General features: G+C 53.9%; 7 protein-coding genes across 7 annotated transcripts; 2 read left to right on the top strand and 5 right to left on the bottom strand.

Annotated features, from left to right (window-relative positions):
- Window positions 1-423: 423 nt before the first annotated feature.
- VTN49DRAFT_2115 (uncharacterized protein) lies at window positions 424-2,619 on the bottom strand (the record flags this gene model as incomplete). The annotated part of the gene is made up of 6 exons (XM_069409805.1): window positions 424-1,076; window positions 1,129-1,145; window positions 1,204-1,334; window positions 1,395-1,987; window positions 2,039-2,510; window positions 2,578-2,619. 6 exons carry the CDS (start codon window positions 2,617-2,619, stop codon window positions 424-426), a joined length of 1,908 nt encoding a protein of 635 aa, XP_069269872.1.
- A 653-nt stretch (window positions 2,620-3,272) lies between these two features.
- VTN49DRAFT_2114 (uncharacterized protein) lies at window positions 3,273-9,650 on the top strand (the record flags this gene model as incomplete). The annotated part of the gene is made up of 11 exons (XM_069409804.1): window positions 3,273-3,280; window positions 3,339-3,519; window positions 3,571-6,264; window positions 6,314-6,422; window positions 6,477-6,602; window positions 6,654-7,011; window positions 7,062-7,433; window positions 7,483-7,735; window positions 7,781-7,984; window positions 8,034-8,321; window positions 8,370-9,650. 11 exons carry the CDS (start codon window positions 3,273-3,275, stop codon window positions 9,648-9,650), a joined length of 5,874 nt encoding a protein of 1,957 aa, XP_069269871.1.
- Window positions 9,651-11,614: 1,964 nt separating this feature from the next.
- On the bottom strand, window positions 11,615-12,460 carry VTN49DRAFT_2113 (uncharacterized protein; the record flags this gene model as incomplete). Its single annotated transcript, XM_069409803.1, has 2 exons — window positions 11,615-11,865; window positions 12,040-12,460. 2 exons carry the CDS (start codon window positions 12,458-12,460, stop codon window positions 11,615-11,617), a joined length of 672 nt encoding a protein of 223 aa, XP_069269870.1.
- A 492-nt stretch (window positions 12,461-12,952) lies between these two features.
- VTN49DRAFT_2112 (uncharacterized protein) lies at window positions 12,953-13,561 on the top strand (the record flags this gene model as incomplete). Its single annotated transcript, XM_069409802.1, has 3 exons — window positions 12,953-13,127; window positions 13,176-13,290; window positions 13,348-13,561. The coding sequence occupies 3 exons, from the start codon at window positions 12,953-12,955 to the stop codon at window positions 13,559-13,561; spliced, it is 504 nt and encodes a 167-aa protein (XP_069269869.1).
- A 306-nt stretch (window positions 13,562-13,867) lies between these two features.
- VTN49DRAFT_2111 (uncharacterized protein) lies at window positions 13,868-15,864 on the bottom strand (the record flags this gene model as incomplete). Its single annotated transcript, XM_069409801.1, has 4 exons — window positions 13,868-14,437; window positions 14,496-15,049; window positions 15,129-15,719; window positions 15,780-15,864. 4 exons carry the CDS (start codon window positions 15,862-15,864, stop codon window positions 13,868-13,870), a joined length of 1,800 nt encoding a protein of 599 aa, XP_069269868.1.
- A 3,128-nt stretch (window positions 15,865-18,992) lies between these two features.
- VTN49DRAFT_2110 (uncharacterized protein) lies at window positions 18,993-22,507 on the bottom strand (the record flags this gene model as incomplete). The annotated part of the gene is made up of 4 exons (XM_069409800.1): window positions 18,993-20,334; window positions 20,388-22,177; window positions 22,243-22,376; window positions 22,444-22,507. 4 exons carry the CDS (start codon window positions 22,505-22,507, stop codon window positions 18,993-18,995), a joined length of 3,330 nt encoding a protein of 1,109 aa, XP_069269867.1.
- A 926-nt stretch (window positions 22,508-23,433) lies between these two features.
- On the bottom strand, window positions 23,434-25,087 carry VTN49DRAFT_2109 (uncharacterized protein; the record flags this gene model as incomplete). Its single annotated transcript, XM_069409798.1, has 2 exons — window positions 23,434-24,292; window positions 24,384-25,087. The coding sequence occupies 2 exons, from the start codon at window positions 25,085-25,087 to the stop codon at window positions 23,434-23,436; spliced, it is 1,563 nt and encodes a 520-aa protein (XP_069269866.1).
- Between the last annotated feature and the right edge of the window lie 1,381 nt (window positions 25,088-26,468).

Here is a 26,468-nt window from a genome sequence, read left to right as displayed (position 1 = left end):
ACCTCCGTACTCATCATGGGTTTACCTTCCTGGGTAAATAGTAGGATAGCAGGATGTACTCAACCACAAGCCTGAACGCCGAAGTGGTGCCGGAGCAGCCGGACACAGTTCACGCTGGTGGTGTGAAAAAGTATGAGGCTTCAGCTCTCCCATAATGAGTCAAGTGCGGAATGACGTTTCAAAGTCGGGAACGGAGTGACTCTGTCCAGATATATCGAACTTCCTAGGATGGTGATATTATCATCTCAACATAAGAAACAAATCCACATGGAAACAGCACAAGCCATGAATAGGTATCACGCCATCGCCCATCATTTTTGATGACTTGCTGGAGATTCCAAACACAAAAAACAGCATCGCAAGACGCAAAACCAATGTATGAAGGTTTGTAAATGTCCAAAGTTACCATAATCAATCACTTGATTAGTCTTCATCAGCCGTCTCCGTCGGCGCATAATTGCTCGTAGGGTCCTCGTCAAAGAGAGCCGGGTCACCGCGACCACCCATCTGAATGAACTCGTTGGGACGACGCTCCGCGCTGGGGGTCGGCTCTCGAGCTCTTCTGGCAGTGTTATGAACCCGGTTGGCGGCGGCATTCTTCCGGAAGACTTTGACCTCGGCACGCTCGTCCGCGACGACGGTATCGACTTGAACATCGTTGAGGCTCGCAAGGAGCGTCCGCTCCCGGTCGACTTTGCGTCGGGAAAAGTCCAACTGACCCATGGCACCGGTCAGCCCATCCGTGCTGTCCGAGGCACTGGGGTATTTTTGCGTCATCCACGGATGTTCGAGACATTCATCCACGGTGATACGCTTTTCAGGATCAACCGTGAGCATCCGGTCGATCAAATCCAGCGCAATGTCGGGGATGGAGTCCCAGTACGGAGATGGGTAGTCGAAACGCCCCAATTTGATCTGCTCGGCCAGCGTATACGGATTCTCTTCCGAGTACAACTCATCCGAGAATGGTGGGAAGCCACAGAGACAGATGTATAGAACCACTCCCAACGACCAAATATCCACCGCCTTGGTGTACTTGCGATGTCGGCTCTCCTCGAGAATTTCTGGTGCAACATCTATGCCACTACGTTAGATTCAAATGACACTTCTGTCCTTGGTTGCGCTTACAGCTTGGTGTTCCACATCTGTATATTGCCGTTAGAATCGAAGCTGGTCCAAAAGGATTCAGAAGCAGGCTCTTACAGAGTAGTGGTGAAAGAATCTTCGCCAATAATCTTAGCGAGACCAAAATCAGCCAATTTCACGGTCAGGTTTTTATCCGCCAGCAAAATGTTTTCCGGCTTGATATCGCGGTGGACAATGCCGCGATCATGCTGCCTGAGATTAGCATCTCGACGGGCTGCCGGAATTGCGGCTACAGGAACACTACTTACCAGGTATTTCAAGCCTTCAAAAAGCTGGAAAAACACCTTTCGCGTCTCCGCCTCCGAAAGCTTGCGATGGGTAACGATGTAGTTAAAGAGTTCACCTTCTGGGGCGAGCTCCAGCACCAAATACGCTCCGTCACGCTCATCGAAAGTTTCCTTGAGACAGAGCACATTGGGATGATTGACGCTCATCAAAAGACCAATCTCCTGCCGCAATGTGTCGTCGAGCGTCCTCTGCGAATCGCTTTGGCGTCGTTCAAACACTTTCACAGCGTACTTGACACCCGTCGAGCGTTCTACGCACAGGTAAACGGTAGCAAAATGGCCCTTCCCCAGCTGCTGCAGGATTCGGTACCGGTGACGAAAGCCGCTCGTGTCCCTCGTCCGAGGATATCGAAAGACATACCTCGCTTCTCCGATGAGCGTCACTTCATCGCCGTCTTCCAATTCCCGGTTCTTATTGCGACCCAGGAGCGCCTCATTGACGAAAGTCCCATTGCTGGAGAGGTCCTCCACAATGGCGACCACATCGCCATTCCGAACCTCGCTGAAGATGAGGCAGTGTCGGTTGGAGATTGTCGGGATGTCCAACACCAGATCTAGACCAAATTAGCAAGACAAGGTTAGTGCACATCGGTCCCGGGTCATACCGCACTCGCGGTGGCGTCCGATCAGATAGCCACCGGGTGGTAGAGCTGGCTTGTCCTTGCCCTGCTTGGTATTCTTGCGCGCTGACGCGTCATTGGAACAGTTGTCCCTCTTCTTCAACACCAGAGCCTTCCCAGATTTTTCGTTAAGTGGAAGCAAATAGCCCCAGACTCCCTCGGCGGCCTCATCCTCTACCTCGTCCGCAAAGGCCCGCGGCGGATACACGAATTGCGAGAACGGTTGGGTGTCTCCCGGCTGGGATAATGAAGGTATCGGGACGCTTTCCGCTGCGGGAGTCTGCCCCGGTGTGACCGCTGTGTCGTTGGAACTAGCCGTCGCTGTGGAGTTGTTGACGGTCAATGGTGTCGGAAGGTAGTCATTATTGACAGGCGTAGAGAGTGGTTTCGACTGCGACGAGAGGCGCTGCGACCGACGAGGTCTTTTCGAGTCGTCGGGTTCATTGTTTCCGTTGGCCTGTGCGATTGTCAGAGTCGATTGACTACGCAGAGAGCGAATCGCAATGCCTGAAGTTTCGCCATACCCTCGAGCGCTTCAGATGGCTCTTCTCGTGTTTGGGCGCCATCGCTCCTTGTTAAACAGGCAACCGTGGACAGCTATTTGTCCGCTGATGCCTTTGTAGTGGTTATCGGAGAAAACTCAATTTCAAACTCTCATTGCGGGTGAATAGAAGCTGACTGATCCCATTTTATGCTTACGGCCTTGACAGAAGCATGAGTCGTGCATAATTAACCTAGAGCTCAGTCAGCCTACTGAGCCTGGGCCCAGAGCCCCAGAGTCCCACCGTGGCCTGAGGCATCGAGATCTGCGGCTCTGCGCCAACTGGTCAAGACTGCATTAGTTTGCATGAGTGGCATGCCGGGCCTGGCAGCAGCGTGAATTGTCCCAGCGGGTGTATCCAGGAGTTTTGAAGGCAAGTTTCTTTGCTGCGGAATCTAACGGAGCCCTTTCCATTCCAAACAGCCTGTAATCCCCAAGCACGGCCATCTCTACCCCCCCTGTCAATCGTTCACCGCCCGCGCCGGGCCCTGGATTCTGCCGCAGGATTTCAGGAGTCACTTCACCAGTTGATGCGGAGTCGATCAATTGGCTGAGGTACGCGTAAGGTCGAAGAGCTGTAAACTGCTATGAACCCAGGGGCATTCATTGCCTGTGCAATGCCCATTTCATTCTTTTAGTTCTGCTTCAATGCTTTCGTTCTGAGCCCAAAGTCCCACCATGGATGAGTGCGTTACCCTGTCGCGGGCCGCGGCGCAGTAGCTAACAGGGGCATCTTCATTCCAGGTTCGATGTCCGGCGCTCTGCGTTCGAACGACTTGCCGCTCTTGCGTTGAAGTCGGAGAGTTCACGCGATGGTGATCGAGACGTGGAGCGCTTACTCACGAGCTGCGGAAAGAAGCCGCAGACGAACGGACATGTCGACTACGCAACTCAGGGACACCCTCCGGTCTCCCGGTCGCCCATGGTTTGTACTCCCGATAGGCTTGATCGCACTCGGTCTAACATCGCCTTCTAGTCGATCCGGGAGCTCGAGATCGTGCTTGCGTTGTCCAAGTCGTCGTCCTCCGGAGTAGTCCGTCCTGACCTTGCACCAAAACTGGTAGCCCAACTGGCCGAGTACCTGCCCGAGGCGTATTGTCAAACCTTTCGTACCTCGCCATTTCTGCTCGATATCAAACCGTCGCCATGGGAAGAGCTGACCCGCAATGTCACGGCCGCACTGCTCTCCATCGGATCTCAGCATGGGCGTCTCCTGCCAAAGGTGGCCGCAGCGGTAACGGCGTACTTAGTGAACTGCGCCAAGACAGTTGATGCCATGGTTTCCGAGTCAATCTGGCACATCAAGATCGAGGGAAACACGCGGCCGACGGATACTGCTGAAATCATGGCCATAACGGCATCAATCGTCGGCTTCCTAGAGTCGGTGTCGCGATTTACGCACCTGTGGTCAGCTGCGGAGAAGCTGGACTTGCTGAGAAGAGTTCAGAGAGTCCTGTCGGAGGCCTTCCTTGTTGCAGTCGAAACCGCCTCGTCTACGATTCGTAACTCGAGTGCATCGGATTCGAATCTGCGAGAGTGGCGGAGATACTTTCGACGATACGCAGCTCGTGGTCGGCCCCTTGGTGCGATGCTGCTGCAGGAAGCCTACATGCGGCTGATCAAATCATGTACCATCACCATGGTTCTAGGGTCTGCCGCCACCGGGGAAGACGATCTCCTAGACCAGTACATGATCGGCATAGCAATCTCGCGGCCGAATCCCGGTGATGCGACAAATCGTTTGGTCGGCCACATAGCTGGTGTCATCACCGAGCAGGTTCAGGTTCTCCAAGATGGTGCCGACTATCTACAGCTGGGCTCCCCCTGGCAGCAGGAACTGGCCAATTCAGTCAAGGCGTTAGCCTTCGTCAGCTATCTAAATTGTACTATCCTCGATGATCAACTGGCCGATGCTGACACCTTACTCTCCTGGCTAGAAGGCACCCTTGTGGATGAAAATCAGATGGCCAGCGTCGAGCTGGCTACCGCAACACTCAGAACGGTTGCCAGCATGGCCAGGCTGTCTCCTGCAACTGCCTCGACTTTGAGTCAGGCTCTACTCAAGTTCATCGTCCAGGGTGACGCAGCCCCATCGATCGTGGCTATCGCCTCGCAGAGCTTGTCTCAAGTTCTTAATGTCATGTGCCAGGACTCCCTCGATCCCACCATTACAACCTTGTACACGTTGGGCAATGTCCTGAGCCAGGCCGCAAGTCCTTCCGGGGCTGTTGACAATGGTGTAAAGCACGAATCGTATGCGCAGTTGGATAATAGTGTACTCTCGTTTTCGTCTGACGGCGACGGAGAGGCGACGGCCACTTATCGCAATGTGATCCATGCCGTTGTGACGATTTCGACCAGCTGCAACGATTCCAAAATCACAGCTTTGGCCCAGTCCATGCTTTTACAGAAAATTGGCAAAATCAGCTTGGCTGTGGATGCTGCGATCATTCAAGAGACTGCAAGGCTGGGATTGAGCAATGAGGAGACGGAGTTCGACTTGCTGCTCAAATTTTACACGCGTCTCCACAGAGACAGCCTAGTCAAAAGTCAGAACATCATCGTCGACGCGGTACAGAATGCCAGAGAATATCTTGCGGCGAACCTGCAACGTGATTCGCCTCTCTACCGTATGTACCTCATCCATCTTCTGGAGAGTATTGTCAGCAAAGGCGATGTATCGGACCTCGAGCACGACCGTCACAAAGACATTGTGCTGTCGCCAGATGATATCATTCCTCTCCTGAAGCCGCTAGCGCTACTCCTTTCTTCACAGGACAAACCTGGTGATGAACCGGCCGTTCAATTGTTCGATGATGATACCGCGCCTCTCTTCCGGGATGCCTGGTTCAATATCGTAGTCCACGGATTCTCCACAAATTCGGACGTCGGCCGACGTTACCGCGACGAGCTGTCTGTCCTGGCAAAGTACTCGCCGCCTCTTGTGCCGGAAAACCGCACAGAGGTTCTGGAAAGCGACGTCGAGCTGAACATGACCCTCAGAAGGGGCATGACCCCTCAGAGGCAAGCCGAACAGAGAAAATGGCTTGTGACCGAGCTTCCGGAACATGAATCTGATATCAAGCGTCTCAACTACCAGAAATTGGTGTTTCTGAATGCCAGCGTCCTGGTTGAGATCCTGAGAGCTTCGTCTGGAGAGTGCACGAAGGTCTTGACGTATTTCCTGGATCCGTCCCTGAACACGGCCGAGATGGGTGGCTGCATGGCTGCTGTTGCACGAAAGGTCATCGACACATACCTATCCCGGACCCTCAAGGGGAAAGAAGAGCGGTTCTCAGCACGGCATCTGTCAAAACAGTTGGCGAAGATATTCGTATCCTGCTGCCACCGGATACCCCGAGTTCAGGAAGTAGCAATTGCGTGCGCAGACAGAGTCATCAGCGCCTCCCCTTCGGCCCTGTGTGACCGCAGCTCACTGTTTGTGCTGCTGGATCTACTCAGTGTGATGTGGTCGTCCTGTCTCGATGGTGAGCTGGAGGAATATGAATGGAAATCCACCTTCACGTTACCGAGAGGTGATATCCGTCTGGAACTGTCGGACAACTACGAAAGGCGCCGCTACACCATGCGGTCGTTCCATAGCAGAGCAAAAAGCTGGGTGACTGGGGTGATCAACATTGCGCCTTTGGATGTCAAGGGACTCTTGCAGGTGAGTGGAGAAAGTGTGCGTTATCGAGGGTTGTGATTGACCAGTTTAGACATACCTCTCAGAATTCGAAGATGATGGCGCATATGGTGATATTGCTCTGGGGCGTTCATTTGCCCTGGAAATGGCTTCGCTGATTCCAGTTGCCGACCAGCGACTGAGTAAGTCTGTGCTGGAGAAAGCGTCCGTTATGGATAGGCTAACACGGTGAAAAGGCAACGTGGATCACAATGGCTTGGAAACTGTCAACTTTGCGTCAGATTTCATTGCCCAATATACGACGCGCCAGGAATATCGATACTCCAAGTTGCCACTGGCAAAATCCACACAGAGCCAACCTGGTCAGTTTTAAAAATCCAGTCGTTACCGTGACGATGCTGATCGGGTAACAGACTTCGAGGACAAAGATATGGCCAATCGCGCAGTTAGAGAGACTGAGGAAGTCCTTGCACGTCTTTCAGACCAGATTTCTCAAGGAGCCAAGGTGTCGACTCACGAGCTTCGTGAGGCGTTACGTCAAGCGGCGTCCCTACTGTGCAGCGGCCGTGACATCTATCCGTCAATTATCCATCTACTGGTCGGGATTCCATTCCAGATATTCACCAAAGATTCGATCAACTTTGGCATCTCGATTTGGCTTGGGGTTATTCATGAGCATCCCCAATCGGAATCGCGGATACTGGTCGAAGTAGCGGAGGCTTGGGAGAGGACTGTTGAGCGTGGCAAGGGAGTTTTTGACCCGAAATTTGAGTCAGTACATGGGATTTGTCGCAATCACGGATGTATGCTAACGGAAACAGTCATCCGGACCCCTTCTTTACCAATATTGAGCTGCTTCCATCGGACAAAGACGCCCTGGTTAGAGAACAGAAGCGTGCCCAAAACATCCTCACCCCTCATTATCGGGTGCTGCAGTTCTTCGAGAGCCATTTCAACGCCATCAGGCTTGGCAACCCGCATCTTCAATGGGTGTTTTATCGCATGATTTGCGCTACGTTGGTGGGCTTGCGGCGAGCGGGCGGACATCCTCTGGCGAGGGAAGTGTATTTTCACATCGTGTCATTGGGACTGAGATTCCTGCGCCATGCTACTGCACAGAACTCCGTGTCAAAGTGGAAATTGAAAGACTTGATTCTATCCGCCGCTCTCAACTGGTTCAGCCACCCTCCAAGGTGAGTATTTGCCTCGACCGGAAGAGAGGTTTTCCACTAACCCAGGTAGATGGTCCTTTGGAGGTAATCGCCTGCAAATCAAGGCTGAAGACCGACTCCTGCAAGACGTCGCGACTTCCTTGGGAAGTGTGGCACACGTAGGCGCGAACACCATTGGCGTGTACAAATCCTTGCAGAGCAAGCAGGAGCTCTTGCAGACGTTGATTGATAACGAAAGGTCGCGTCTGAGAGTTTGGCTCTACCCTCTGGAGCACGAGAGGAAGTCCATTATGCCGGGATTTGGCACAAAAACAAACTATGATGTAAGTCTTCGTCGACATCGCTTGCCGAAATACTAATGTCTGTAGGGAATTGCCCAGTATGTGAAGGTAGCATGGGCCGAGAGCGCGAGTCTGGCACTGCAGCTCGTGGCTCGGTTCCCCTCAGAGAAGGTCCGGCACGATGTTCGATCGTTACTGCTCAACTTCCCGGAGAAGGCGATCGATCAAGCGGCGAGCTTGGAGATCATGCTCGGTCCGAGCTTGCCGTCCGATGTGTCTTTCCAGCTGAAAGTGTGTCCCTCCATTTACTGTAGAGTGAATCTAGCTGACATAGGTGTAGTATTTGCTGTACTGGGCGCCGGTAGCACCGGTCGAAGCACTCACGTACTTTTTGCCAGCTTATGGCAACCACCCGTTCATCTTGCAGTACACCATGAAAGCACTGGAGAGCCACCCCATCGACGTGCGGTTCTACCTCGTCCCCCAGCTGGTACAAGCGCTCCGTTACGATGCCCTGGGTTATGTTCAGCGGTATATCTATGAGTCTGCGAAACTGTCGCAGCTCTTTGCGCATCAAGTGATTTGGAACATGAAGGCAAACGCATACAAGGACGAGGACGCGCAAGTGGTATGTTTGGTTTTCCCTTGGTGTCCGATATGTCACTGATTGTTGTAGCCCGACTCCATCAAGCCGACTTTGGATAAATTCATGGAAATTCTATTAAACGGTTTTTCGGACGAGGAACGAGAGTTCTACGAGAGGGAGTTCTCGTTCTTCAACGAGATTACGGGAGTGTCTGGGAAGTTGCGGCCGTACATCAAGAAAAGCAAGCAGGAGAAGAAGCAAAAGATCGAGGAGGAGCTGCGCAAGATCCAGGTGGAGGTCGGGGTATATCTGCCATCGAACCCAGATGGGGTTGTGGTAGGCATCGACCGCAAGTCAGGGAAGCCACTGCAAAGCCATGCAAAGGCTCCCTACATGGCGACGTTCCGGATTCGGAAGACGCGGAAGGTTCCAGGAACGGAGAACGGCGGCGAGCCGCGTGAGGAGACGTACGAGGTCTGGCAATCGGCAATCTTCAAAGTCGGAGACGACTGCCGGCAAGACGTGTTGGCGCTGCAGATGATTGCGGCGTTCCGCAGCATCTTTGCCAACGTCGGGCTGGATGTGTGGGTGTTTCCATACCGTGTCACAGCTACGGCACCCGGCTGCGGAGTGATCGACGTGCTGCCTAACTCGATCTCGCGAGATATGCTTGGTCGAGAGGCGGTCAATGGGTTGTACGACTACTTTGTGTCGAAGTTTGGCGGCGAAGAATCTATCCGGTTCCAAGAAGCGCGGACCAACTTCATCAAGAGCATGGCGTCGTACTCGGTCATCTCCTACCTGCTGCAGTTCAAGGACCGGCACAACGGCAACATCATGATCGACGATGCCGGGCACATCATCCACATCGACTTTGGGTTTTGCTTCGACATCGCCCCCGGCGGCGTGCGTTTCGAACGGTCTCCCTTCAAACTCACCTCGGAGATGGTTGCAGTAATGGGTGGCACGCAGTCCTCCGCCGCAACGGCGCCTATCGCTGCCTCCGCCGCCGGTTCGACACCTCCTTCTTCTGACGGTACTTCCACGGGCCTCCACCTGCCCGGCTCTACGTCGCACGACCCTACGGCCACGCAGTCCTACAAATGGTTCGAGTCCTTGACAATCAAGGCGTTCCTGGCCGCCCGGCCACACGCGACCAAACTGCAGCACATCGTCACCATGATGCTTGACAGTGGGCTGCCGTGCTTCAAGCCGGACACGCTACGCAATTTCCGGGACCGCTTCGTTCTCGACCGCACAGAACGTGAGGCTGCCGATTACATGCGGGACTTGATCCGCAAGAGCTATCTGAGCTTATCCACCAAGGGATACGATCAGTTCCAGCTGATGACCAATGGCATCCCTTATTGACCGACTTTGATTGGTGGATCCTGTATATTAGATTACATTCGGACTAGGTCTAATATTTTACTTTGATTTATAATTCATCAGTCTGGCCTGGAATTTTGGACCTGCTTTAATCCAGACATAGGGCTAGATGGCCTTACCTGATCTAGTAATTTTCTAGACTATGCTTCCAGGCCATCCGGCTGATGTAGTCGGCGCCCTCTTTCTGATTCTCGGTTACAGGAGAATGGCGACACAGGATTGACAACACAGCAGCTCATTGTGCATGCCCGGGGATGAGATATGAGAAGCCAGCTTTTCGCCTTCTATTTTTCCCCAACTCCACCCTGCATGACATGTGTTTCCTTCTGGCCGGTGAACGAGTTCAACAGACCATCAAATGACCAGGAGGACGGCTATGACCTTGGCCAAAATACTTCCTTTGTCTTGTGGAAAAAGTGGTATTTCAGAGGCCTCGCATGGGGCAGGACATTGGAGATCTGAGTTCAACGTAAACTGATCGACAGCATGTACCACAATTCTTCACTTGATAATCTCACTGTAGCTCCGTCCTGGCGGCAGAGCAGGAAGTTCAGTGTGCCCACTTGTCAGTACTTACCGCTAATATATGCATTGGAGACCACACCTACCAACAAAGGAATATTCACACCAATTTCGAAAATGCTCAAATGTCAGAAAAGGGAGCTGTATCACTTCGATTGTTCCTGGTCCTGACGCTTTTTGCTCTGAAAAAGGAAGGAGGGAGGGAGAGAGACGGCCTCTTTCCTCTTCCTGAAACTGGAATATGTATATAAAAGGCGTGATCCCTCTCACAAGGACCTGCTCAAACTTACCATCTTTTCCAATTTCAATTCTTTCCCAAGGAAAAGAAATTAACTAATTCAAAAATCATTTATCGTTCTACGTACTTCCCAATGGAAAAACCCGGGAAGCACAAAGAATGCAAATTTAGTGAGTTCATCTCTTGCTATCGATCGTTGAAATCAACTACGCCCAGGTCCAAACTCGTCCCTAGGCAACGCTCGAGTTCTATATATAAAGTAAGCTAGGTCGACGGACCATAGGAGTGCTTTTGAAACGGCCCTCATTCAAATCTATCTCAACTTGATTATTGCATTTACGCTCGGGGTATGCATCGGATATTCTCTGCTGCCATCGACTAGTACGACCTCTACGACATGCTTGGTACTCAGCTGGCAACGATCAGGGTAACTGCTCTATCGTGGTGGGTATGGTTCACTTTCGTCCTTATCAGACAGGCCATTTTATTAACTTTTAAAGATGCAGATGCACTTAGATGCCCCCCCGAACTGACACTCTTAAAGAATCGGAAAGAATACTCACCGCACTTGCCTTCGGAAAGACTACTCTTGCCCACTTACCTTATCAAGTTCTTCTTGGGCTCACGCTTTGGGCTGTCTGGTACAGAAATGGTCCACTGGAACCCTATCGGGGGCAATTATCGTCGGCGTGGTCATTCTACGGGGCAAACACATCACAATCGGATAACACCATCGAATTCACTCAAAAGTCATTGCTAGCATGATTCCTCTTGCGTGATTTGCTCGTCATGCTCGTGTGGCATTACACGACGATTCGTTTCGACAATCGCTTTATTTTAGTGACATAATTCGAAGATTGAGAGATCGGTTACAGGGCCAGGAGGCACCTGGACCCCAACTGGTCCCTTGGTAGCCTTTGAGAACTTTCGAGACCATGGAAGATGTTGACTGGGGAATAGAGACTCCATGCCTAATGTGGTGTTCAATGTCTGGCTTGGCAGAACAATAATATTGCTTATATCCAGGAGTCAGCTCAGGACAACTGAGCACGAGAGTGTTGGGCAGGATGTGCAGAGTAGATAGATACATGGCAAATCAAACGTAGTCGAAACGAATCAATAATGCATGCAGGATCCGATAAAAAGACATTCTGATGCTACGCCCATACCAAAACTACTAAAACACCTAATCCATGAAATCAGCGCGAAGAATCTTCTCCTGGAAGAAATCTGGCTTCTCTTGCTGACGCGGTTGCTTGGGAATTTCTCGGGTCGGTTGTTCCATGATGGCAATTGACGCCGCACGCTGATGGTGCGCCTGCGCGTTCACCTTGTTGGGCGGCGAGGTAGAGGTAGTGCTGGCATCCGGACCTCCCGCCAGAGACGGCCGTCGCTCCGCTCGGGTCCGGAGAGCTTCAGTCCAGTTGAAGCCCTCGCCTAGAGGTCGCCAGGCCGGGTTAGATGGATTCCTCTTCTTAGGGAGTGTGATATTGTCTGAACTTGCAGAAGGGGCTGCGGATGCAGATGCTGAGTAGTTCGTGTTTGCTGATCTGATGCTGGCAAAAGGGAAGGAAGAAGATGAAGAAGAAATTGGCGATGAGGGATATATACCAGTGTTGCCACGAACATCCCGGAGCGCCTGCGCTCCGAAGGACATCCGTCGCGCCAGAGGCGACGGCGTTGGCAGCGACGCGGACGGCGGCGGCTCCTCCCCCGTATCGTCGCTACCCACACTAGAAGAGAGGCTACCGTCTCTTGCTGCCCGTGTGGTGAACGAAGGTTGCGTCGGGGACGTGCCAGACAGGCCCAGCGTCGTGATCGACAAGCGCCGGCGCTGGTTGGATTGTGCACTGGCGGCCGCAGTGGCTATAGGGCTGGGGAATGGCGGACTGGCCGCTGGCGGATACGCCGACGTGGGACTGACCGCACCGCCGCTCGAACGGAACATCTCAGAGAAGGAGCCAGCAGTCAGCGACGGTCGTCGCTGATGAGATGAGGTCGAGGAGACAGAATTGCTCCGGTCGCCCGACATGATGGATTAAAGAGACACAGGGAGAGAAGGATGGAAGAGACTGCAGCAGAGAAATCGATGAATTGTCCCAAGTGTAGGTAGAAGTCGAGACGGTCCCGATGGTGGTGCAGCTCCCGCGGATGACGGCGTCACTGCTTTAAGCCATCAATGAAGTGACGTCAAAAGGCAGGAGCTACCGAGGTATGTCAGTTGGGAAGGAGCAGTGTGTTCATCGGAAGTGGCAAGTACCCGGAAGGGGAATTTGAGGAAGGAACAGAATCACGAGAGGGGTTGAATTGGAAGAGGGAGCAACTCAGTGTGGTATGTGGAGGGAATGGGAATTGCCTGACCAGGAAGACCTGGTAGGGAATCAGCCAAAGGAAATGGCTTACCCCGTTTCCATCCACGGGGAAAGCCACAGATTACAAAACCCGGGCGTGCAATCAGTCCAAGCGAGATTGAAACGAAGGTTAAAAGGTGCTGGATAGGAGGAGAGAGCCTGAAGAGGGTTTCATGCTCGTCCACGGTGGCCAGACAAGCTTGGAGGTGGTAACTCTCGGTGCCTCAATTGGGAAGGGAGCAGCCAGAGTGGAGTCTGGGGCCGGCCGTCGCGGCGAAGCCACAGTTGGCTTCGGGATGCCCGGAAGCCTGGAAGTGCAAGTCCATTGGCCAATCAATGCCCGCAGCCGTTAGCAGGGTTTACGCTAAGCTGAATGCGGCTAAGCGATACGCCAAGCTCAGGCTGCAGATCCTGATGCCTCAGGCACGAGCTCAGTGGCTTTCTGTCCGGAGAAGCTTCCCCGCTTCCAGCCTTTCCTCACCAATCTGGCTTCACGTGAGCAAGCCACCCGGTAATGGAGTGACTTGAGACCTGAGAGAGAAGCTCGGAGTTTTCGAGATGAAAGCAGCAGCGACCTTAACGGACCGGAAATCTGGTCGCTTATTATATCAGCAGTCTTCATGTCGTCGGCGGATTTACAGGGTCGCCACATCAGATCCGCAGAGGCTGATAATGGCACCCGCAGTCGTCAAGCACCGGTTCTGATGGACTCATGCCACTGGGATATTATTGATGGCAACACTGTTGAGGATGATGATTCACGGGCGCTCTGGTCAACTTGACAGTTCACGAACGGACGACTCCTCTGGCGTCAAGATTGGGCGACTACCCCTCATCACATGCTTAGCCTTCGTTCTCTATCTAAATACAAGGTCTCAGCCGTAACATCCATGCAAACCCACCAGCATATGCAAGACTCATCAAAAGAAAAAGAGACACGCTCAAAACAAAACGTCACTGCAGCATGGGACAGGATAAAATCAAAATGCGTCGATCGAAATCATCAAACCAGTCCACACACTCTACCATGAAGCAGAACGACGATGCAGAGTGGACAGAAGCAAACTGAAGATTACCTATTATTGTCTTCAATAGGAACGCAGGTTGGTGTGGAAGAGCTGAGTCAGCTTCCTCCCCACGCTGGGCTCCACCTCAGTGCCATCACGGGCCACCTTGACCTCGCGATTTGCATTCCAGGGATTGCGCAGGCCCCGAGTACGATAAAAAGGTACTCGTTCGGTGGAAATCCATTCGATCCGGAACGGCCGTCCAAGCGTTTGTCCGCTCGCTGGTGTCGACTCGTCCTCCGCGCTCTTGGCGTTGGATGCCTCGCCCTCGGTCTTCCCCTCTTCGCAGCGCTCGCCATCGTGACCGTTGTCCTCCTCGGCTGATGACGAAGAGGAATCGGACGTGTCCGCTTCCCAGAAGATTGTACCCCGCGCGTGGTCTTCAATGATACGCCCGCTCGGAGCTGTGCTCGTGGCTTCTGTGGGCGTCACTTGCAGTGCTTCAATCACTTCTGGCGACAGATAGTCGGGTCGCGAGGCCAGCTCCATGGCGAGCTGCGGGTCGTCCCGGATAGGCGACGCCATGCGGGCGTATCCAAAATACTCACCCGACTTGTTGGCTGAGAAAATCAAGTAGACATTGTCGGCAGTCTAGAACGTCAGTGACCTAGCGGCTCACCAAACAGGAAGTCGCTCCTGCAGGGCATACCTCATACGCTTGGTTCAGGATAGCCTCATTGTGAATCTGCGTCGTCCAGATGCCAATATGCCGACTCCATTCCAGATCTTCTACGGTCAAGCTTTTGACAATGAAATATCGCTCGGGTACTCTCCGAGGTGCGGTAGATACAGCAGAACCTTGTTGACGCTCTCGAGCATCAGAGCTATCTTCCTCAGGCTTATCCAGTGTTGCCCCCTGGCGCGGCCCGGCCCCGGCATGCGGGGAGCCTTGGTGAGCTCCCGTCCCTGGACCGGCGAAGCCGCGCCGTATCCGGCACACCAGCCGCGCGCCCTGAAACCAGGAGTCGTGGAATCGAGCGGCGGCCGCGGTGCAGGATTCTTCCGTCTTATAATTGACAAAGGCGCAGTTGCTCTTGGAAATCAAAAAAACACTTTCAATGTCATGAGTGGCATCGCGGGCAAAGTGGTCCTTGAGATCGACCACGTTCGTGCCCGGTGGGAGATTACCAACCCATAGAGCATGACCAGATTGTTTAGGCTTTCGGGACGGCGCAGGCGCTGTGCCCCGAGGAGAACGAGGTCCTGTCCAGCTTGGGTTAGTGGCAGTTCTTGCTTTTTTTTTTTTTGTCGAACGGGCTACAAGAGAAAGGAGCCCCCTTACCCGGAGTATGGGAGCGGGATGCTTGCCGGGACCCGTCAACAATGGTCCAGGACGTGTCGGACGAGCCCTCTTTCCTCTCTTTGTCTGATTTTGGTGGAGACTGTCCGTGGCGGGGACCGGATTGCTTGGAAGGCACGGTACTTCCAGCGGGGTAAGACCCTTGCCGAGAGTACGAGGGACTGTAGCCGGGGTTATTTGTGGACGCATCCGGATGCGGGTACGGTGGGTACGGCCCGTACGCTGAGCCTGTGGGAGTGCCTTGTGCAAACTGCGCAGTCGATTGGTGCTGATGCGGTTGGGCGTAAGGGTTCTGGTAGCCCATTGGATACGGCATGTTGACACTGCCTGGTGCAGGTCCGGGAAATGATGGCATGTGCGGCGGCATCGGGTACATCATACCTTGCGGCGGTCCGAACTGCTGAGCCGCGGGCTGGGGCCCGTAGGTGTATTGCGGCAAAGCCGCGGCCACGTCGGTCATGTTGAATGGCGTGGCTGGAGGAGCGTGACCGGGCGGGGCATGATAGGGCTGATAGTAATTGGCCGTGGGAGGTTGCTGGATCGGCGGCGTGGGCAGGGGTTGGTGCGATGTGCCTGACCGGAGCTCAGCATAGGCGATCTCGAGCACGGGAAGCTACGGCAGGGCATAGGTACCTGGGACAGGCTGGTTGTCGCGGGCACTCCGGTCGGAGGGCGCATCTTTCGCGGTGGTTGGCTGAGCATGGGACACACTATGCATGGCTGGGCGGATCGCTACGGCTTACACCAGATAGTCAAGGCAGGTTAGGACGGCCGACTTCCAAGCTTCGATATTGGACGCGACGTACACATACCTGTTTGGCGAGGGGAATCAGAGGATCCGCTGGCAGGTGTGCACGGCCGATGACCAGGCCCCGCGGAAATCTTTTCCGAGATACGGTAAGTGGCCTTGGCCCTCGTGCTCTTTGACGATCAGGTCTATCAGACTAAATCACGGAAGCTACGTCGGGCCGATGGTCCTCGGCGTCTTCTCGGTCTTGTGACTTTTTGGTCGGGGTCGGGCCGGTCAGGGGAAAGGAAGCTTTGGAAGTATACAAGAAAAAATGCGGAGATATAATCCACCGGGGAGGGCCGAGTGAGAACGAAAGGAGCTGGGCCAGTGCAATTGCTCCTACCAGAGCACTGAATTCGACGGACGAGAAAAAGAGTCTATCCATTCGTTCGCCACACCACAGGGCTCGGGCTTTGCTCTTATTTCTGGACATGAAGGAAGGTGCCAGAAGAATCGTCATGCTCAGTCCCGTGACTGTTTGTCATCTAGCAGCTTCTGGGCAGTGGGGATGAGACCGCAGATACGCCATATGTAGGGTGTTTTTTTTACTACCTATTCTATCTACGTTGGATGTATTTTGCAAAGCCGCCATCTGTTTTTCTTTCCCTTTTTTTTTTTTTTTCTCTTCCGCGTCCATGGAGCTGGCCAGATTTCGCGAACCATCTCCACTGCGAACGGGGAAGAAAGTGTTGGAACCACGTCCATGACCACCTCGTACTCGTACCTTATTCGCTTCGGGTGCTGTCGGTGAGGTTCTTGGGGACCCTCCCGAGAGGGCCTCTCCGCCCGGGGAACATTGAGCATGGCCAATCTGTAGAGGATCAGCTTTCCGAAGAACGAAGAACTGCACAGAAGGTCATGGTTGCTGCGGGCCGGGACAAGTCGACGGAGTCGAGACCCCCTCCGTCACGGGCCTCACGGGGCTCCCGGTGCCCCCGCCGGGGCCAGGTCGTCCACCAACTGGCAACAACAATCAGGACCTTGGTGGGGTATTTTCCAGAAATCAAGGATGCCTCGTAGAGAGGTTTTTCCCCGTTGACCCGTTAGACCGTTAAGTTACCGAGGAATGCCAGTTGTTGCTTTCTTTCCCACTTTTTTTTGCCAGAAATCCAAGGCAAATGGAGCCTGAATTTCGCGGAAAAGTGGTTCTTTGGAAAATGGACGCGACGACAGGGACCCCGTTGATATGGGTGTCACAGGAGACAATCAGAAGTGATTTCCCCAACTGAAGTTCTGAACATGCATTTCTTTCGTGCAGCTACCGGTCGCCAATCTGACTGGCCGGTCTGCCGCTCTGCAGCTCGACAACCAACCAACCTCCCCCCCCTGTTCGATCGACTCTTCTTTCTCCTTCTCTCGTTCTCTCTCTGCTTCTTTCTCTTTCTCTCGCAGCGACGATCCTAGTACATCCTTTGGAAGGTTTCGGGGGGCAACGACGCAATTGCAGCGAAAATGGCCCCCGTGCAGAGATTCCAGCAAGGTTTGGATTTTTCTTTTGATATTCTTGGCTCGTTTTGCTCGTTTACTGCAGGAATGGAGGGAAATATCGTTCGTCCTTTCTTCCTTGAATTGGAGCAGTCTCGAAGCAACAATTCATGGTGAGTTGATGAGGCCAAAGTGGTGCAAACATCCACACTCTGTGAAGCTACATGGTTTCATCTGATGATGATCATTTATGAATGAGGAATTGAGTGTGTATTGACATTTATTTTCTATATTATCATGATGTTTATCACTACTCCATCGTCGTACGGTGTGTTCAAGAATGAACCTGGGAATCCTCTCGATTGCCTTGGAACTACCGTACGAGTGCAGTCTACGGTGCATGTGACGACGGGTATGGTGGAGGCGAACTACTAACCGTCCTGCGGGACGGAAATGTTGCCGATCCCGATTCCGCCCAATTCCAGCATTTGTCCAAGGAAAAAAGACCCTGTCTTGTCTCTGGATGAGCCACCCCGCAAACCTTGTATCTATCTTTTGCATTGAAAATGGCGGAAGCGAAGTAAATAATCAGGGAAGAAAAGTTAGTTACATTTATCGTGTTTCCGGAAATAACTAACCCAATCCACGAGTTTTGCTTGGCGCGGGCAATCCGCGGTTGTCTTGCAGGTTTGGCCAAGGTCGGCGAGCATGCAAGTGTCCACTTTTTTTTTTTTTCATAGAATAGCACTAGGTCAACAAATGTGCACAAGAGGCGTTCGCTAGATACTATCCTCCGATCTCTGAGACTCCTTTCTTCGCAAATTCTTGTAAACTATGTCCATCGACTCTATATGAAGAAAATACAGTATTCGAGAAAACCGTTCGTGGAGACTGGCACTTTGACGCTTACCCACATACACACTCTTTTTCTAATACATATGTATCCCCGAGTTGACCAGCTGAAGCTCTCACACCTATGATCATTTCTGCCCCTTGGTTTCATTTACTGCTGCACAGCCAGCGCAGCACAACTCTCCATTTCAGCTCCGAGTTGTGCCGTCGTTGAATTTCTGGTATAGACCCTTTTTTCTTCCTCAATGACGAGGGCTGTCGTTTGGTCCCGAGTATGTATAATGATCTGTACTTTCGTATATAGGTACCTGTTGCTACTTTCCTACCACATTTAATGAATACTTTGGGGGGGGGGGGGGACCTGAAGAGTTGTGAGGACCTACTCAATGATCTGGTTCCGATATGGTTGACAGGGCATTTCAATCTACGAATTTTGCCCTGTAATGTGACTTCATATACAGGGCGGGCGAGGCTGGTAGGTAGGTAGTCGAGCCAATGAATAGGGAGACTTACTACCAATATACAGATTTTGTACTCGTAAGTAGTTCCGCTCATGACATTTGTGAATCAAAACAAAAGATATTAGACCTGAATAGACACATAACTCACTACGTACTCATAAATCAATATCATCATCATAATACATCACATCGTCATGGCAAACAAAAAGAAAAAAAAAAAAGAACAACAAAAGAGAAGTTAGCAGAGCATGACCACCATTCAAAACAAGATATTATATAGCCTCCTGACACATTAGATCGACAGAGAGTAAAGATGAATCATCCTCCCAAGGACACCATCTTGCCTGCAAACCGCGCGCCGGCACTCCCGCGCTTCTGGAGTTTCTCGCGCTCCTTCGAGTCGGGTGACGACGGTGCCGGGTTCGAGTTCAGCGCGTCGCCCGGTTTCAATAGTCCGTTGCCGCCACTGCCACCCGACGACGGCCCCGCAGGCGGTAGGCCGGTTGCGGTGCGCTGGTTGAGGTAGAGCTGTGCTGCTGGGGAGAGCGGGATGGGCGCTGGGGTGGTTGGAATCTCCGCACCGTTCTGCACGAGGAGCTCGGCGATCGGGAAGGGGATGGCCTTTGTATTGGCGGAAGAGATCGAGGTCGGAGTGGTGTTTGTGGGCGACGGACTTGCCGGGTCGGCGGCCGCAAGCGCGAGGAACACCGCGTGCGTGTTGCGCGATCGGTCTGTGATGTTGACGTTGGCGCGCAGAGCGATGCCGTGCAGCACACCTTGGATGTCGTTGCGCTTGATCGACGACAGCAGCGCCTCGTCTGGCGGCAGGTGGTGTGGCCGCACCCACGCACGCTCGCTGTACTTGGCTGTGATGAACTTCAGGCGCTGCTCCCGCGACGCGGACGGCGGCAGCTTTTGGCTCGGGTCCAGCGTCGCCTCCCAGACCATGTTACTGACCCGGTTGCCCACCTGCAGCAAAATCTCCACAATGTCGTTCGAGAACGAGTGCACGTCCAGCGTCAGCGACCGCACCTTGGAGATATGCGTCCCCAGCGACCGATGGATCCCGCTGCACTCAATGCACAGCACGATTCCCAGGTTGATCGATACCCACTCCACCTTGATCGACGTCCCGCAGTCCGCGCACCACCGGTTTCCCTGATCTGCTTCCCGGATCGTCTGCAGCAGCTTTGCAGGGTTGTCCTCGTAACTGTTGCTGTCGTTGCGTATGTAGCTGGGCCGCGCCCCAACGGTGGTCCGTCGGCTCACCATGTCCTTGTTGTTGTTCGCCGATGACGACGACGAATGTTTCTCCGAAAAAGAAGAGCTCTTGCCCGTCAGAATCGACCCGATCCGCCCGATAGAGCCATTGTCACTCTGCGCGGATGGTGGCACGGACGGCGGTACGCTGCGGCCCTCGACCGCGCTCTGCAACGCGTTGTTGATCGCAGTAATCCAGTTGCTCATATCTTCTTCCGACGTTGCCTGGTAGACGCGTTTGAACTGCGGCGTAATCACCTCAAAGCAGAACCGACGTTCTGCGTTGCGCGCTTCTCGCACAGAGGCCATACGCAGGTCGATGGGCTCCATGTGTAGATCCAACTTCTGCTTCCAATTGCTGTACTCGGAAAGAGTGCCCTGGTCCAGCACGACCCAGAATCTGCGCCCCATCGTTAGAAGATCGATCCAACATGAGGCTACAAAATAACTTACTTGTGCCATGCTTGTTTGTTAATTCCCTTTGGATCAATGTGAGACCCTGGTCGCGACAAAGCCCAGAGCAGACCTTCCTTCCTCTGCGGGCCCAGTGACTTATCGCCCGTGACGGAGGGATCGCGCTCTTCGAGATCGCGGATTCCTCGAAACCGATTCGTGGCGGCGGTGCCGGCACCTCCTCCTACGGTGGGATTGGTCGCTGCTTGAGACGCCACTGACGACGTGCTGCTGTTTACGTTCCGCAGCTGCGACCCCGTGCTGTCCGCCCGGTTCAGCTCGGATTCGGTGACCCCATTCGCTGACGGCGCGGAGAACGACTCCGGATCGATAAATGGGTGAGTGCTCTTTTCCAGTGCCCGCCGCTTCTCCTCGCGCTCGGTACGCTTGAACTGAAACTCCTTCTCCGCCTGGTCGACCTCCCTAATCAGCGCTTCGAGCTGCGGGATCAACTCCTCGACCTTTTGCGCCGTCGAGAGGAAGCTCCGCGCCTGCGCCTCGGCGTATTTGGTCAGGTGCGAGAGAACCTCCTGTTCCTTCCGTCCTCCGTGCAGATCCTGCATAAACGACGAGTAGTCAAACCGCTTCAGCTCAAAGTTACGTCGCTTCGCCTGGTACTTGGAATCGCTTTCGGCGCGCTTCTTCTCCTTGAGTGAATCCTGCCGTTGGCCTAGGTAGCGCCCGACATAGGCATAGAAATCGCGGCTTTCTTCGTCAAAGTCCTTCTTCTTCGATTCGGCCTGCTTGATGTCGTTATTGTAGACTTTGGTCAACGGATCAATCACCATCTTTTGCAGGTGCGTCGCGTGTGCCTGCTCATAGTCGAGGATCTGCCGCGCAATGTTGTCAAAGTAGTGCTCCATGGCCGGCTGGATGGCATGGGCGTTGGAACTGGACGCTTCGTCGAGCGCCGAGATGAAGGCGATCATCGCCTCGTTGAACGAAATCTGCGCCTGGTGAGCCGCTTCGGCCTTCTTGAGTACCTTCTTGATCCTGACGCGCATGTTCCCCGTCTTTTGTTCGAGCGCCTTCATGGTGGCACGGAAAAGGGGACCGTCTTCCACCGCACTCACGTCATCACCTGGCCGGAAAGGAAGGTCCACTTTCACTGGAGCGGGCGCTGGAGCTGGAGCCGGCTGCGGCTGAGGTGCGATATCGCCCGCTTCAGGAGGGCTTCCTGGCCGTCCAGTCACACTCAACGGACCATCCGCATCACTTCCATTTGACATGACCGACTGAGAGGACGGTATCCGGTTGCGCGCGGGAACGGGAATGTCCAGCTTCGGCGACGTTAACAGTTGCGGACTGGGCAGCGGCCGCACAGCGTTCTGCACCCAAAAGGTCATGTTGGCTAGTGTGTTAAACCGGTTCGCCCTTTGATCATAGTCGAAGAAGCTGCAGCAGTTGCGCCATCCGCCGCCCCTGTCCTCGACGGCCTTGGGCGGCTTCCACGTCCATGACCAGTTAAACTGCACGGACGGGCAGCCGCTTGTCGAGTAGTCGCCGACCAGTTGCACATTCTCGTTGTTCTGGAGGTTCGGGTTGGCGTGAAACTCGCACGTAATCAGATTATCGAGCTCCTTCAGATTGGATGCATGGGCAAACGTCAGGCGGGTGAGGGTCGTGTCTACGGTCTCTGGGAGCGATGTCGTCACGCCGTTCACGGTCGAGCTGGATACCTGTCCCGTTTGCGTCTGTCTGATGATGAAGGTGAAGTTGAAGACGAGATCCTCCTCATTTGACAGCCGGAGAAGGAACGACGGCGGTGCGGTTACGGGAGGATCGGGGTCCTGGAGATAGCGATCACGGTCAGTACGCTAACGGCGCGAATCCAAGGCTGCCTGCCACCTCGTACCTGAACATATTGGATCGGGCCATCATCCGCGGCATCCCGCTTGGCGATATATCTCGTAGCCGGAAATGCGTTTGGGCTAATCGATAGCAGCACGCGACCGCGACCAGTGGTGACGGTGATATTAGAGATAGTGACTAGAGCGCGTTCCGCCAGTTTGTCAGTCGTCGTCGTCGCCCGAAAGCCCGGGTCGCAGTCACTTACATCTATTCTGATCCTTGAAGAAGAGGGAGCCCGAGTCGTCGATGCGCGAACTAACGTTTCCCATCTTTCAATCTTTCTCTCTCTGCAATCCTGTTGCCTAGGATCAAGTCATGGGGGGGAATGCAATGGAGGCGGACATGGGAATTAGCATGGACAGCGGATAGCGGCGCGACAACTCTGAGAGATGATGGAAACGACGGGATGAGTCTCTATGTTCTATTTGTGGGATTCAAATTGTAATAACGAGCGCTGTGATTAGAGTCTGGTCCCTGTAAACCCCCTGATACCCTTTTGCCTTTCGGTCAGGTCATGACCGGGTGGCGCATGGGGGAGAAAACAGTCACGAGGCACAACACGGAGCGCGCAAGACAATCAGCGCTGAAATGAAAATTTGACACCGGAACGCCTCGAAATATCGGCACGCAAAACGGTCTGGATATCGAGAGGAGGACGCAAAATAAGATCGAGGGGCGGAGACGGCTTGTCGGAGATGGAAAATGGAAGCGGAGGCGGAGAGTGGGAGAGCGGCGGCAGGGATTGGAGGGGGCCAAACGAAATCAACACTACACAGACCGCTGCCAGCGGACGGGTAAACAATGAAGAATTCTACTGGGATTGATGGAATAATACCGGGAAAGGCCTGTCGAATGCTGATTGCTGAATTTTTTATGACTCGTCTGCGGGAAAATCGCCGTGTTCGGCGTCTGCACAAGCCCGGATAAACAAAGAAGCAATATCGGGTGATGAATTCGGATGCTCATTAACAGTACTCCTATTCAGTAACTAGAAATACAGGCATGACAGATGCTGCGACTGAGATTACAGATTAACGATTAAATGGTATCACCGAAATGAAGTCGTGAAATGGTTTTGGCCGATGGCCGATTGACTGAAACGAGTCGAAACGAGTGATGCGCGCATGCCGGAACTTTTTGACACAACTACTCCCGCGTCCCGTCGCGACGCGAGCCGTCAACTGTCCCTTCATCGTTATGGCTGCTCCTCTAGCCAGCGCCGATACCTGTCCTTGACATTTTTGGCGTCATGGAGCTGCTGGCGCAGTTCGCTCCGTGCCTTGCCCGGCTGGCCGGCGCGGATGGCCATCTCTTCCTCATCCGAGCTGGACAAGGACGACTCGGAGCCGAGCTTGGGCTGTAGGTAGACGACGCCCGCGCGGGACTGGGCCTTGATCTGTCGGCGCTCCTCCTTTAAGCGGTTCATCCGGTCCGCATCGGCCTGGCAGTCTAGCGTCGTGATGTGGAGCTCCGGAAAGTTGGACGAGAGAAATTCGCGAAGGACGGGCAACAGCGTACCGTTGGGCCGGTATGTCCCGCTGTCGTTGTCGATGATCAGCTCGTACATGGACGGATCTTTGGAGGAGTCCGCCTCTTCCTCCGTCGAATTTGAACCACGGCTGCCGTTGGCGCGGTGGTGATGTTTTCGCCTCCGAACAAAGAACTCGCCGGAAAAGGCAATGTAGATGGACACATCGCTGTGCATGGTGTGCTTGCTAAGAAGGTCGATTCCAAACTCCTTGCCTGTCTCCGTAAATCGAAATTGCCCATCTAGCGTGAGCACGTAGGTGAAGATACGGCCGCCGCGGCCGTAGTCGACAAACTCCAAAAAGTGTCGCGTCACGTCCACCGACGGTTCCGGGAACTGGCCGTACAGGGTGCTACGGTCAAAGTTGTAGATGCGCGCATGCTGGTGGTGCAGCGCACGGTTTAAGATGCGGCCTCGTAGTGTTTTGGAGGTGAACATGCCGGCGACAAACGGCCGGAACTCGACATATCGATGATACAGCACGGACGGCACGGGGCCGCGGAGCTGCATCTGAACGGCCGGAAAACTAAAGAAAAAAAAAAACATCTACTCAGTTTTCCAATTCACCCCTGGGAGAGCGAAGAAGAGCATAATCCTGAGGATGGGGGGTACTCTACTTGTATGTCAAAGCCCTCCCGCTTCCGTCGTGGTCGTCCGCGGCCGCTGACGTTCCGACCAGCCGACCGATCAGCGGGGAAAAATGCTTGAACCAATGCATTGGGCCAACGGTGTACATTTGGCCGCCGTTATCCCCCTCGGTCCGGCCGAGGCATTCGACACTGAGAATCAACTCGGCGTCCAGTTTTCGATTTCGAGAGAGTGCCGCCGCTACGGAGCGGATGGCGTACGCGCGTTTGCTTCCGGAGCGTTTCCGCACCGGGAACGCCTGCTGGTGGATGCCTTCCCAGCCGTCGTCGATGCCATCGACGACCACATGGACATTGCCCAGGCGGTCGTCATGGTCGGCCGGGTCTTCATCGTAAATGCGACACTTGAGATAGAAGCCGGAGGCAGGCACATTGGCGACAATCCATTGCGCCTCCCAGACCGGGTTGGTGTCCCGGCGAACGGTCGGCGTGCGGAAGAGGAAGAGCGGATCCTGCTTGTGCCGGCGCGGCAGGTCGGTAATCAGCTGCGCCACGATATACGGGTCTGACGAGAAGGAATTGAAATCGGCAAAGGGGAGGTTGTTGGCGCGATGGAAGGTAAATTTCAGGGTGTACCCTGGCGGCGCCCAGGGAATGGGCGTGTCGTCGAAGCCCCCTGCTGGTTGATTCTCCGGAGGCATCTGTGGCTCCTCCTCGGCCTCTGTAGCATGCATTGGACTGCTGCTGTCAGTTCCCGAAATGACGACAGGCGCTCAACACCGAGCACATACTCGGATGGAAAGCAACTCGAGATTGTCTCCTTCAAAAGATTTCCTGAATGGGAAAACCTGGGCTCTTCTTTCGATGACGTGTGCGGGGGGTGTGCCAAGAAATCGACGGGCACGGGCGTTCACGAAGATCCCGCTGTTATGAACTCGCGCTGTCTCAACACGAACTGCAGAATTAGGGCAGAACTTGGATTATTATCTATTGACGGGGCTCCTTGGGGGCCCGGATGATTATTAAGACCGTCCGCCTGCACCGTTTCTTCCTGCTGCCGGAGGTCGGCTGGCCCGGAGCAGCTGACTGCCCGGCTGGTTCTCGTGATGGTTGCCCGTCTTGGCATCTCAATAAGCTTTTTCCAGAACTTTGTTCCCCATTTCGGCCCCGTGGCGATCGCGCTTTTCCCTTGTTGGCCAGTGGGGTCAATAGTGCCGCGCGTCCCATGTTCTAAATCGGGCAGGCACGGGAAATGCCCCTGCCGGACCTTCCCGTGCGCTCGGAGACGCTGCGTCCTCCGTCGTCCATCGCTATATGGAGGACGGATAATCGGATTGCTTTATCGACTCTAAAAAAATTTGATATGGAACGTCATGCGGCAGCGAAGCCTCCGCTGTTCACAGTACAGAGAGCTCACACGGTGGCAATGGATGCCGTTGATTCACGCGATTATTGTCTACTCGTGCGACAAACATTCGCACGAGTAGTCGATACATGCATGCAGCACTGGCCCAATGCACGGATCTGCAGTGTGACGAAGTAGTATCACTGGGTGCCCAGATCTATAGGTAATTCCTCCCAGCATGGATGGAGACTTTGTTTGACTGCCGTCTGGGCCGGACGTTGGAGACAACAGAGATCGGTGCCATGACTTTGCTAGAGCAATGCAGTAAAAATCGTTCATGGCCAGGATGGATCGAAAACTTTAAGTGTACCCCTGGGGTTCTCGTAGGACCAAAACAATCAGGAACTTTATCAACGTATTTTCGCTGCCAGACTGGAGCCACGAATAACTAACGTTCTGGACCACAAAGGACGCGCGTCCCTTTCCGTTCCTGGCGGCGACTCAGAGTCAGATTGGGTAGCATCGATTCATCTTACGTCACTCTTTATTGCATTCGGCTTGTTCTCCGGCGGAGTACAACTCAATGGATGGATGGAAAATGTGTGGTCATCATCAGTACATAGTTCATTCAATCAATTCCGGCCACAGGATCGAACGGGGTGGGAATCACATGCCGATGTTCTTTCAGAGTCGCATTTCGGGGCTCGGCCCGAATGGGACCTTTGGAAAGCCAAGCCCGAGAAATCGATATCCGATGCAAAAACCATTAG

The sequence above is a fragment of the Thermomyces lanuginosus genome (genome assembly GCF_041956635.1).
Source record: "Thermomyces lanuginosus strain ATCC 200065 unplaced genomic scaffold VTN49scaffold_24, whole genome shotgun sequence".
NCBI lineage: Eukaryota > Fungi > Ascomycota > Eurotiomycetes > Eurotiales > Trichocomaceae > Thermomyces > Thermomyces lanuginosus.
This window is presented reverse-complemented; position numbering and strand designations above follow the sequence as displayed.